General features: G+C 36.0%; 1 protein-coding gene across 2 annotated transcripts; it reads right to left on the reverse strand.

Moving 5' to 3' along the window:
* Positions 1-6,561: 6,561 nt before the first annotated feature.
* On the reverse strand, positions 6,562-13,581 carry LOC132038035 (uridine kinase-like protein 5). Of its 2 annotated transcripts, none has more exons than XM_059428767.1 (15): positions 12,751-13,581; positions 12,046-12,168; positions 11,333-11,424; positions 11,054-11,123; positions 10,830-10,945; positions 10,270-10,366; positions 9,975-10,054; positions 9,212-9,406; positions 8,993-9,076; positions 8,855-8,915; positions 8,316-8,376; positions 8,031-8,124; positions 7,546-7,618; positions 7,376-7,458; positions 6,562-7,043 (listed from the first exon to the last, which is right to left on the reverse strand). In XM_059428767.1, the coding sequence occupies exons 2-15, from the start codon at positions 12,158-12,160 to the stop codon at positions 6,882-6,884; spliced, it is 1,383 nt and encodes a 460-aa protein (XP_059284750.1). In that variant the 5' UTR covers positions 12,161-12,168; positions 12,751-13,581; the 3' UTR covers positions 6,562-6,881. The 2 variants fall into 2 exon arrangements, with proteins under 2 accessions (XP_059284750.1, XP_059284745.1); XM_059428762.1 differs by having other exon boundaries at positions 12,046-12,173.
* Positions 13,582-13,589: the final 8 nt, after the last annotated feature.

A 13,589-nucleotide genomic window follows, 5' to 3' on the forward strand; every position in this document is an offset into this window, starting at 1 on the left:
GTGTCCTACTAACTTTTGAAATGTATTATGTAGATATATGTATGTATGCCTTTTGGAATATGATATGAATGAAAAAGTTTCTACTGAACCTTCTTTGTTTTCTCTGTAGTTTCAAATAACTAACAGTGGCATCAGAGCCCTTCTTCTTGAGGGATCTGTGAAAAAAAAAAAAAAAAAAGTTTTTTCTTCAGTTCTTCTAAGGTGAGGGGAGCTCAGCAGCAGTAACATGGCTGCCAACAACTTTTTGGGTGCAGGTCCTCCTATGTTTACAGGGAGAATTATCACACATGGGTGATAAAAATGAAGAGCTTATCTCAAAGCTCTTAGTTTATGGGAAACAATTGAAAGTGAAGCTGATCCTCCTCCACTTGGACCAAATCCAACTGTTGCTCAGATGAAGATTTATGAAGATCTGAAGTCAAGGAAACCAAGGCTCTGACATGTCTTCATTCAGCACTCTCAGTGATTTTCACAAGAATAATGGCTTGTGAGACACCTAAAGAAACATGGGAGAAGCTAAAAGAGGAGTTCGACGGAAGTGACAGAGTGAGAACTGTCAAACTCCTAACTCTCAAAAGAGAATTTGAGATGTTAAGGATGAAGGAGAATTTGAGATGTTAAGGATGAAGGAAGGAGATACTGTGAAAGACTACTCTGCCAAACTTTTGGAGATTGTAAATAAAATCAGATTGTTTGGTGAAGTCTTTCCAGATTCAAAAGGTAGTGGAGAAGATGATGATAAGCTTACCAGCAAGGTTCGAGTCCAAGATTTCGGCAATAGAGGAATCTTGTGATTTGAAGACTTTATCAGTAGCAGAACTGATCAGCAAGTTGCAAGCCCAAGAACAAAGATCAAGTATAAGAGATGAAGAAGTAGCAGAAGTGGCATTTCAAGCAAAGCATAAAGGCAAGCAGCCTGCGAAGGACAATAAAAGGATGGAAGGAAATAAAGTAGCAAAGGGGAAAACATGGAAGGAATCTTCAATGAAAGGGAAGTTTCAACCTTGCAACCATTGTAAAAGAACCAACCATCAAGAAAAGGACTGCTAGTTCAAAGGAAAGCCATCTGTTCAATGCAGATTCTGTAAAAAAATGGGTCATATTGAGAAGAATTGTACGTCAACTTAATGAAACAAAAACCATGTGCAGCAGGCAAATTTTACTGAAGAGTCAGAAAAGGAAAGAAGAAAGCTTGTTTATGGCTTCTCATGAAGAAAATACAACCAACAAATCCACATGGTTCATAATGTGGATGTCGAAAGTCATATGTCACACAATACTTATTTTCACACATTTGACAAGTCAATTAGAACTAAAGTCAGAATGGGAAATGGTGAAATGGTAGAAAAGCACATGGGAGGGTTCAATTTGAGACTAAACAAGGTACAAAATTTATACATGATGTGTTGTATGTTCCTTGTTTAGCATGTAATCTGTTAAGGACCCAAATGATGTGAAATAGGTTATTCCTGGATTTTAAACCTTGTTTGGTTTTTGACTCTGAAGATAGTTTGGTTTTAAAGTAGAAATGGTGAATAAAATCTTTCCTTTAGTAGTCTTGATAGTGCCAATTTTGCAAGTTTGGTTCATGGCTGTGGCACAAAAGATATGGGCATTTTAACTATGCTATTTTAAAGTCTATGTATGAAAAGGGCTTGTGAGATTTACCTGAGATCACACTGTCAATCAAGTTTGTGGTTCATGCCAAATGGGTAAGTTACACAGGAGAGCATTTCCAAAGTGCTACCTGGAGGGCATCTGAAGGGAAGAGCTAGTTCATACCTGATTGTGTGGACCCCTGCAGACACCATCTTTGGGCCAAAATAAATATTTTGTCCTCTTTATCGGTGACTTAACAAGGATGACTTGGGTGTATTTTCTTAACAAGTCTCTAGTATTTTTCAGTTTTCAAGTTAACATTTCAACTTTTGCTGAAAGTTGAGTGGTTGTAAGCTAAATGCTTTTCGGACAATGGTGGAGAATACACTTCAAATGAGTTCAATAAGATGCGAAGATGAGGGGATTCATCACAAGCCGACAGTGAGCTAACCAAAAATGGGGTCTCGGAACAACAATCACCAATGGCAACAACAACAATCAACACAATATGCCTACTTTCCGACATAATGCAATAGCTGTGGATGGAAAAGACTTTGAAATCAATAAAACCATCTGCCAAGCATTAAAAATCTTTGGGGTCAATAAGAATCATTCCTTCAGTCAATGAACATATCAAACAAAAGGTGAATTGGGGATTTTTTTCATTTCAATTTTTCCAAGGGTTATAGAGTTTTCAACTTGCTGACTTTAATTTTTCCATTAGACTTAGTAGTGGAAATGCTTATTGGAACAACTTTCATTCTCAATACTTGAATTCCATCAATAATTACAACTAAAACAGAACATAAAATTCAACATCCTCACTTGATACACAATTTTGAAGACAGGCCCCGTTCTGATATATACGAAAGGTACAATGTTGCAATCTCACACCAACTAGCTATCAAGAACACAGACATGAAGTTTGGATTGAAGCTATGAAGGAGGAGATTGATATTTCGAGAAGAATAACACTTGGAACATAAACCAAAGACTAACAATGTTATAACAATTTTATTCATACAATCCAGATAATTCAGTTTATAAGTACAAAGCAAGGCTTATTGTGAAAGGTTAACACAGCTGCACAGATTATGGAGAAACACACCTGCGAGACATGATACATAAGGCATGATTTCTTTACCATTCAACTTGGAAGTTCTAACATCCATGAAAACCTTCTTAAATGAAAGAAAACATGAGATTCTTATTTTCAACCAATAGCTTCTCCTTGCCAAAATAAAGTCTACACTCCATTGACTTGAAAAGGCTTATACCTGGTACAGTAAGATTGATGCATCTCATTCATTGTTACTAAGAAGAAGAACCTAATTTTTGAATGAAAACTAAAGCTCCAAGAATTTTTGGTGTCTTCTTTCTTTTCTCTTTTCTGAATCAGTTCAAGCAAGAAATGGGACCAAGTTTTTCTTTTCCTTCTTGATTTGTTTCTTGAATGGAGATTCACCAAGCTCTTGAATCTTCATTTACATGCTATGCATCCTTATATTCTTAAAACAAGATGGACATGATCATCACAATGAAAGATTTGAAGGACTTAGGGCCTAAGGCAACATGTCTAATTGGTAGTTTGTTGTATTTTACAGCAACAAGACCTGATTTCCAAGTTTGGTTCATTTTTCTAAGCCCGAATGTTGAATATCATGATTATTCTTATTTTGTAAAAGGGAAGAAACAAATTTCGGATAATTGGGCAGGAAGTGTTGATGATATGAAAAGCACTTCTGGATATGTTTCCACATTCATGGAAGTTTCCAAGAGGTGGTAGCACACATCTTCTGCAAAAGCAGAATACATCGCTGCCCTTCTCAAAATCACTAATTATTTCAAATTTTACATGATCTGGAGCAAAAAGGGATATAACACATATGAGCATATCTCTTGTTTTTACATTCTGCAACCTTTGGTTAACTGTAAATGAGGAAACAACTTCAGTTTAGCAAGCAGAGAAGGATTCTATTTAACAATCTCTTCATCTACAAAGACTTCTAGATGTCTTTTTCCTAGTTGTACAATCTGCTTTGCAAAACACTAAGTTAGTAAAGTAGAGTTATTCCTATCTGTAATCGGGAGAAATAGAACTGTGCCTTGGAATAGGCCCACAGCCCCACACAAATCGATATAATAGTTTTTGAAATTCAGACGTGTCCTACTAACTTTTGAAATAGTATCCTGTGGATCCTGCATGTTCTAATGAATTAGCAATCTTACTTGATTTCCAACTGAACTGGAGATTTACATGCATAGGATCATAACAACTTCTTGATTTGTCTAAGGTTTTTTATTTTTCTCATTAGGTTTTTTCCTTGTCTCCTACTTTCTTCATCACGACCGTTTCTACCTCATATAAAGTTTATAAAATATATTGGTGTCTTTTGCTCATCGACTATTTCATGATTTTACCAACTCTTGTTGTTGCTGTTGGTCATAATTTTGGTATAGAAAACATTCGTGATAATCTCTCACTGACAAAGTGTTATTCGTAATTCAAATACTTTCCACATCCCAGATAGGGCTTTCGGGTTCCAGTCATTGAATTGCCTTCTTGACTTTTACAAAGTCAGACGTCTGATTAAAGTTGAGGTAAGGCCAAACCTGGTCCTTAATGCAGAGAAAGAACTTGGAATTGTAGCTGGCCTGCAGGATAGGGTGGCAAAGATCTATGGAGGCCTTGTATACATGGTGTAGAGCATTAATAGCAGCACGCTTTTCATGGTTAAAAAGTTGGTATAGTATGAATGATCTGTTTTTACCTTCTTTTTTTTTGCAGGATTTCAGCAAGCACCACATGGATGAATTGGGTCATGGCATATACACACAGTGTGTATTAGTCTTCTCCCGCCTCTTTTACCTGATCTCAGTGATTCTGGAAAAGTCAGTATCACTGATACCTTTTGACTTTCTATCTGTGGAGAATCGTTCAAGTGTTTGGCTGATGGGTCTTTGGAATAGGAGGAGAGTTCTATATTATTTACTAACTCAGCATTACAATTTAAAGTATTGAACTATATGTGTCACGATACAAAGAGGCTCGAAGGGGGACAGTTTAGGCTTGTAGGCTTGTAGCCCATTAAAGACCCTCTATTTTCAGCTTTATTCTTGCTTTACAAGAAAATGTTTACCTCTTAGTATCTTCCACAAATTTGTTAAACATTTCTGATGATGGAAGACATAATTGCTGCACTAGGTTCACAGGTGAACATGAATATCAATATCTTGGGGCATTAATTGTTAAAACATTTCTCTAATTCAGGCGCATAGTACAGTTCAGCAGAGATGGTTAGCAGGTGATGAGTTCATTATATCAACAATGGAGGAGGTTGCAAACATGGCTGTGGAAAGACAAAAGGCTCTACTTGACAAGGACTATGCTAAGCTAGCAGCCTTCATGAATCATAATTTTGATTTAAGAAGGTAAAACATATGACAACCTTCTCTGAGTGATTGGCAGATCTTTATTAGTTCACCATCGCATATAGCTGATTTAGTCATTAGTTGTCCTAATCGGGTAATGTGACCAACTGACCATCGTTTGTTTTCCTTTTGACACATGTTTGTGCGACAATGCTCTTTACATCCATATCACAATGATGTTCTATTGTTCTTTAATGTGACATATGTATGCTCGAAAAACTACAATCTTTCGTAATTGATGTGTTTTTATCTAAGAATGTAATACATGGAAGCAAAGGATCCATAGACGATACCAACTAGTTGAATTAAGACTTAGTTGTTGCATGTAAATTTGATTTGCTTAGGAGTAAGTAGCAGATTTAAAGAACCTCCATTTTTGGAGAAGCCCTAACGTGCTTTGGAAACAAATAACTTAGCTGTTTTGAGATGAAGGAGGATCGAATAAATGGAATATATACGGGATTCATATTTCCGACCCTAACCAGTGTGGGATTGAGGCATAGTTAATTGATTGATGCCTTCCCTACCTCTTTTGTTGCCAAAGCTATTTCTATAATGAAATTTTGATTTTGTATTGTTAACTATGGAGCTAGTATCCTTAAAGGAATTTCTGAAATTCGGTATATGAATTTTGTAGGAGTATGTTTGGTGACGATGCCCTTGGAGATGGTCGAAGTGGCTCGACCGATAGGTGCTGCATCAAAGTTCACGGGAAGTGGTGGGGCTGTGGTTGTATTCTGTCTAGATGGGCCTTCACAAGTGAAGCAGCTCGAGGATGCATGCCAAGATGCTGGTTTTGTTTGTGAGAAAATTAAAGTCATACCTTCGTTTTTTAATGGTATTGATCTTCAAACTCTTGCTTCAAAGTGAAAATGGTGACAGGTTCTCCAACTTTGGACCAGTTATATTCTTTCACCTTCTAATGCACAGTACTAATACAGAAGCATCACTTGTTTCCTGTGAATAGTGATCATGAGGATTACGCATCTATATATGAAACCTGAACTGTCCAATCTTTCGAGAATATAAGCAAGATCTACGTTTCATTTTTCTGTTTGTTCCCTGGTGTGTTTAATTGGTCATTTACAAATTATAGCTATGATGTGCCCAGTCACTACTATTACTATTTGATCAAGAGAGCTATGTAATGGTGGAATTATCATATGCTTTTCTTCCCTTGCTCGGAGGTATATGCATGCGGGAGGAATGGAAAAAATCTTGGTAGGGAGCGTCCTCCCCTTTAATGGACCTTACGCGGCGTGAGTCCGAATTAATCGGGACCCCAAGGCAGATACCAGACATCACGTGGAAAATCAATAAAAAGAAGGACAAGGGAAAGTCAAATGAGAAAAGAATAAACTTCTTCTTTTCGGATGGTTGCTTTAAACATGAGGGATGGAAGGAAGGAAGAGGGGGAAAAGGGAACTGCACGAAAGGGGAGAAGAATATGCTGTTATAACGATAAAACTTAAAAAGAACACGTCTTACAGAAGTTATAACAGACATTTCTATATCAGGTGCAAAAAAAAAAAAAAAAATCCAATTACAACTCTATGGCCATGCTTAACAGACACCTCTCCGATCACAAAATCTTGTGATTCTTTTACAATTCTTTCATCCCCTTGAATAAATACGACCTCGCTCTTTCTAATTAAAAAAAGGGAAGATAGCGCAAATTCTTTATGGCTAATATTGTGTGTTAAGGAAAATGTTACAAAAGTTATTACAAAATTTCTGTGGATTATTTAAGATCAACCCACAGTTAATTAAATTATGAGCAATATAATTCCATCCCAGGTAAAAGAGGGATAGAGTATATCTATGTCCTCTCCAAGCTTGCAGGGATGATGCTATGAAGGAGTAACTCGACTACCAGTACCAAAATAACGATCTCCAAATTCTCCCATACCAGGAATCACATGCAGGTCCTTGTTAAGGGTTGTGTCAATCTCTGATGTCACAATCTTCAATCTTGGATATTTGTTGCATACAGTATGTAATCCCTCAGGGGCCTGCATGAGTAATTAATATATTCAAAACTATCTGACTACAAAATACTCCTTCCGTCTTTTAACATTTTTACATACCCCTTAAAAAGAAACATTTAATAGCCTTAATCATAAGAGTATTTGTCTAAACTACCTTTTTTTCTCCTTAAACGTCTCGTTTAATTACACTCCACTAGCAGGAAAGGCAGAGTGGAAAAAATGATAGTAATAAATGACTTCTTGGTTTTCAAAAAACATTTTCTTAATAATTGGGACCAGAGGAAGTACTATGATAAACTATCTGACAGAAACTACTATGGGCTTTGAGTTTCACAATGTTAAGTATGATTACTCACTGATATAAGGTTTAAGAAAACGATATTAGACTCCGGTACACCTTTACTAAGCAGCACAGAAATAGCTTTCACTGCGGAATTCCCTGAACAGTAATTAGCAATTCATTGGTTAGTGGACAAAGTTATATATTCAGAAATTTATTGATTGATAGAAGCAAAGCGTATCTAACCTGAAGCAAGTACTGGATCAAGCAGCAAAACATGGCGGCTTGCGATATCTGAGGGTAGCTTCTCGTAGATCAACTGTAATGTTGCTGTGATCAGTAAGAAACTGCATTTTTCTTTATGTTCTTCTAGTATAAATTCTCTGTTGTTGGAGATTTTTAAAAGTGCGAGCAAGAGTACAAGTTTGAGTCAGGAGAAATTGTCTGTATGCATTGTAAACAACTCTTTGCGCATGTGCATAATGCAGTCATATTTTTGTACTTTATTGCACGCTATTTTTTTTTTAATAAAAACAACTTTTACATTAAGGAAAGACACAATGTAGCTCGTCTAAAGAAACGGTTCTTTCTTTAAACAAGTTTTTGCAGTACCACATTTCTCTGTTCTGACATGTTCTCTTTTTCTTGTTCTAGGGATTGAAGCATTTAGACTATAATGGGGACAAGGGGAACACAAAAATGAAATGAAGCTGGTAATTGGTATGACTAACCTGCCTGCCACTTTTACCCTCCCCGTGGATTAGAATTTTGCCGATTTTGATTCCCTTGCAGCAAGCTCGCAATGCATTTTCCATGCTTTCTCCACTGCTCCAAGGCAAACCATGTCATCTTTCAGTTTGTTTAATGGTACTATTATCGGAGAGGCATTTGAATGACAGGCACTATTGATAACTGGGTGTTATACGGAACAGATTCCGCCTGGGATATATATATATATATATATATATCTGTGCTGTAAATGCTACCCATACTATAATAGAGTATGAAATGACTACCTTCTAATGATCGAAACTCCACACAAGCGTTTACAGAAAACGACTCCACTATAAACAGATCCTGCAAAAGAGGAAAAGACAATTCTTTCACCAAGTTCCTATTCATAAATTTTTACAGAAAGTAACTCTTTATAGCAAGCTTCATATGATAATCAGGAAAATAAAATAATAACCTGCTAAAAATCAGTTAAATTGAAATGAGGATGTTAAATTTATTTACATTGCCAGTGTTTATAGATATGTAACACTGCTTGTGCTCCTGAAATATATATGTGAAAAGCAGCATCTCCTGCTCAACCCTCCGGCCTCCTCCGGTTGCCAACTCATTGAGTCTTCACCGTCTTTTTAAGTTATCAACCCATGTTTAGAGTAGACAATTAGGTGCAGTTGACTTATTAAGTGATCTGATTATATTTTTGAACTAACATATTTCCGAGTTTGATTAAGAAAGACTTCTGGAAAGGGGCACCAAAATCATTAATCTTTAGTCATTTTTTGTGCCTTCTTTAAATGGAAGCAAATGATAATAGGAAAGTGACCTGTAGGAGTGATTATCTGCTTCTCAGTAAAGGGAAGGTGACCAAGACCATGCTCCACAACCTAAAATATGAGGAAATAAACGTGTTTACAACATGCTGAAAACAGAATTCATTGACATGCGATAAAAACAATCATACCAAGCGAATAAGGCGATCAGCATAAAAAACAAAGTCATGCTTGGTTGTTTTTGCGTTTCGTACAAGCGTATGCATCCCACGTATCTAGAAAAAGGACAAGTGTTATGGAACTCTACCTTAGTCTTCAAGAATATTGAAGCACAGATCAAGAAACTTAGCATATTCAAAAATGTCCAGTACTTGAATTGGCGCAAGAAGACAATCTGAAGAGATACATACCTGAAATGTAGAATATATAACAAATACATTCGAATATATTTTGCAAAGATCGTGCTGTCCCAGCTTTGTACGAATATGTTCAACTATCAAGTCGATCGCAACATCATTATCTGCTCCTCGTGGAATTATTACATCAGCATGTTTCTTTGTTGGATGAATAAAGTCCTCGAAACCAGGTTTAACATATTTTGCATACTGCATGTCAAATAACTTAATCAGCTTGACGAATTTAAAATTTCAAATGGATCAAGTAATAGAGAACCCAAACTTTTGTGAGTCATTAAAAGATCAACAGCTTCCTGATGTTGATAAGTATACATATTCAATATTCTGATTAAACGTCACGTTACATTGAATTGTTTAACTGGGTAAACATGTCTCTATTGACATCATTTGGTAACACAGGTAAATTACAGGACCACATAGCAGATTGTCCGTGTAATTAGTGGTCCAAAAGGACTTGCTAATACAAATTCCTTAACCTCTGATCAGAGGAGCTATCTGTAGAATCAAAGCTGACTGCAATTCGTATACAAATATGATGCACATTAATTTTCTCAGGGATGTAACTTATGATAGTGTAAAGTGTTTTTATTCTATCAGTGTATTTTAACTTGTCATGGCAGATAACTGGCCTTATTTCCAGGTTTCTAATCCAGAAAGGAGTCTTAAAGTGAAAAAGAACTGCTAAATTGATAACCAGTCATACAATAAGGAGCAACAGAAAATCCAAAAGGAGACTTAAGTGCAAAAAACTGCTTACTTGATCTAGCACGTATTGGATGTTTCTGTTCCTCTCAACAGTATCCCGCCGTATCCTCCTGGCCAGCCGCACATCAGAGTCTGCATTCATGAATTCAATAACAGTTTAGGGAGAAATATGGAAAGTTGGAAACATGTCCTAAAGTGCTCTCAAATTAGAATACTTCATTTCCAATTACAAAAGCAAGAATAGGGGTAAAGAGTGGACCACAAAATATCAAGTAAGCAGCTGTCTTCTTTCTCACTTCCTGTTTGGGGATAAGGGAGGGACGTTAAAAGGTCAGTTAGAGAAGAACCTGAATCAACAAAGATCTTCATGTTCATGAGATCACGTACACGAGGATCATGTAGAATAAGAATTCCATCTAAAATGATCACATCTGAGGGATTGACCTGCATTTGATTACAAAATGTGTTAGAGAATCATCTGCATTTGAAGTTTGAAACTTCAAGATGAAGTTGCAAAAGCAAAATACGAAAACCATGCTGATACATTTAACTGACTGCAACAACTTCAGTAATCATGACTTCAATGTGAACTGTTACACGGTTATGGTTTAAACAGATTTTCATTTTATTTGATTGAACCTATAAAAGAATGGTTTTCCTATATTTTATACAGTTTCCAACACTTAGAAATGGAAACTGGCAGCATCATAGCCTGAGGACGCAATACATTGCAAGTGATGTATTCAGGAGATAACTTCTTAGTAAGATGTAAAATTCACAGACATCAGATGCACAGTTCTATATCCTGACTGGTATTCATGCATGATTTGAAGCTTTGGGGTAAGGTCAAAAGTGCTTAGCAAGAATGTCAACTTAAATCTTTGGTCAGGGAAGATGAGTTTATTACCACACGGGCTGGTTCGATGCTCCTATGGCACTTGAAATCATAATTAGGAATGTGAATTGCTCGTCCATGTTTTAATTTTTCCATACACGAAAGCAGAAGCTCTGTATTAAAGGCATCTGAAAAGAAAGCAGGATTAAACGAGCAAACTTTAGAAAGTGTTCAATAGAGAACCTATTCAAGCAATGTTTACTATCTAGTTTGAAACTTCAAAATTAGTTACCTACCAGGATGATCAAAGTTGTAGTCATGAACTTTCTCTAACTGCTGTGCAGTTAATGGATGATAGAATGCTTCCTGAAAGTTAAAATTAGGTTGATCAAGTGTTAGAAGATGATGAAGAGTAATGTATGACAAGAATGCAAACTTTCCAGAATACCAATTGTTTATGGTCAAAAGACATATAAATAGGATTGAATAGGACATCAGAGGTAATTCTCAGATTACAAAGTGAAAGTGTGAATGCTGAGCAGTAGTAGCAGATAGAAAAGTTAAGAAGATATTACTTGACTGATCAGTACGACTCGTTGATTCTGAAGCTGTGAAATAATCATATCGCAAACAGTTGTTTTGCCAGATGCAGTCCCTCCAGCAACACCTTCAGAATGTCAATCATTTCTAAATGATTACAAAGAATGCATGGATAAAAATGAAATACCAATTGGATATAAAAGATCTCAGGCATACAAGGGTCAACATCAGCTTATTTCAGTCACTCGATACCAATCTATCAATGATACATCGGTCCCAAACTAGTTGATCTCAGCTACACAAATTATCTATATCTGTTCCACTCTATTCGAGCTATAGACATTAACTTATTTTCACATTTAAGTGCATATAGAAAGATACGGCAAGCACTCCCATCTTTCAATACTTATCCAGTCATATTATCAAACAACAGGAACGAAAAAAAATTGTTATTTGCCCTTCATAGCACTAAATACAGTGTAGTCCTGTTCAATCAAAACATTCCTACATGAAAAGTAATGCACTGTGTGTCCGAGATAGTACGCGAGGGTGAGAGGTGGATCCACCATACACTTTATGGGTTTAACTTACCTCATATTTTCAATTATGGACATAGATATACATGTGAAAAGGTACTAAATTGTCTAACACATTAGTTTTGAACTCATATATCAAAAGTGCAATGGATTCAATGATAACAACCTTAAAGGTTGAAACCATCCTAGATCTAACGAGGGTGGAGCCTTACCAATGACGAAAGGTACCTTCAACACGACTTGTTCAGTGTCTGTGGCTGCATTTGATTGAAGAGAGAAGTGATTTTCGACACTGCTACTCAAAGCAGCAGCCATTTGAGAATCCATCGATCGGACTATCCTACACAAATAGGTCTCATTGATCAACAAAAATATAATATATGCCATTGGCATGGATTTATGATCTAGAGGTTATTAAAATAGTCATGGAAAAATGAACGTGATTGTTCTCTGAGTTTGTAATCCTAATGAAATTCAATCAATCAGCTAGTCCAATATCACATTCTATCTATATATGATCTTTCTAAGTAGACTAAAAATAGTCATTAGACGGTGAATCTTCATATACTTTAATTATGAAGTCTTCATTGACAATGACGGAGGCAGAATTTTCACCAAGAAGGTCAGCATCTACCAGTGGCGGAGCCAGGATTCATATTAAGGGGTGTCAAATAATATAGAAATGTCGTGACCTAGGTTTGCAACCCCTTAACCGCTACGCTAAGCCTTCAACTTGTGTTAAGGGGTGTCAATACTAGCATACATACCTATAAAACCAAAATTTTACCTATATATACAATGTAATTTTCCGGCGAAGGGGTGTCCCTTGACACCCCTCAAGCCAAGGTGGCTCCGCCCCTAGCATCTACTATATATACATAAAAAACATTTGACCTTATACATACAACGTAATTTACTAGCGAAAGCGTTTTGTATGAACCACCTTCTGAACCTCTAGCTCCGCCCCTGTTCATAAGATTGTTACATGAATATCCTTGAGAATCACTAATCTCACGGGAAAAAATTATGACATATGTGACGATGGAGATACAACATTTATAGATGTATAACACTAGTGGCAATTTTCATGTAGAATTTTGAAAGCATTTAAAGATGGAAATTTACCTTTTAATGATTGATGAAATTAGTTTTCATTCGCTTTGTGGAGTAGCGATATGGTAAAGAAGAGCGAGGACTCTGTTTGGGTGATCTTATTATGGTTTGTGTGAATTGTTGAAGAAGCAAACTGAATGAGCGGCAAAATGGCATGTATGTTTTGGTTACCTATGTATTATTTGCATCTATTTATTATTGAGTTTAATTGATATCCTTTAATTGATATCCAAAAAAAAAAAAAAAAAAACTACATTACTAATCCATGATCTGACATGTACGGGATGAAAACGTCATTCTTGATTCCACGAGAATTTTTATGAAAGCCTTTCATTTGCTTTTCTTCGATGGAAGTTTGATTTTCCCATAATGTAGCTTAATTTTTGGCCTAATTCTCCTTCCGATGATCAATTCAACCTCTGTTCGAAAAGATATACCTTTGTTATATTTCATATTGAAAGTAACATGTCTTATTTTATAAAATTGTAAAGGGTTACTTGCAAATATTTTAAATTATGAAGGGTTAATTATAACTATTTTTTGGCTAAAAATCCTAATCTCATTAAATTTAAATTTTGTATTTTCCTCCGTTTTTAGGTGAATTTAATTTAATTTTACTCAAGTCTATAGTGAAGGATGCTTT

Source organism: Lycium ferocissimum, chromosome 2 (genome assembly GCF_029784015.1).
Source record: "Lycium ferocissimum isolate CSIRO_LF1 chromosome 2, AGI_CSIRO_Lferr_CH_V1, whole genome shotgun sequence".
NCBI classification, from domain to species: domain Eukaryota; kingdom Viridiplantae; phylum Streptophyta; class Magnoliopsida; order Solanales; family Solanaceae; genus Lycium; species Lycium ferocissimum.

Bases quoted from the DNA above. Each gene is read 5' to 3' on its own strand.
- LOC132038035 (XM_059428767.1), bottom strand. From the start codon at position 12,160: ATGGATTCTCAAATGGCTGCTGCTTTGAGTAGCAGTGTCGAAAATCAC. The intron at 8,125-8,315 runs GTAGTCATTTCA...GCCTTGGAGCAG, and splicing joins GGAGTTTCGATCATTAGAAG to TGGAGAAAGCATGGAAAATG. The intron at 7,459-7,545 runs GTTAGATACGCT...ATTACTGTTCAG, and splicing joins TGATCCAGTACTTGCTTCAG to GGAATTCCGCAGTGAAAGCT.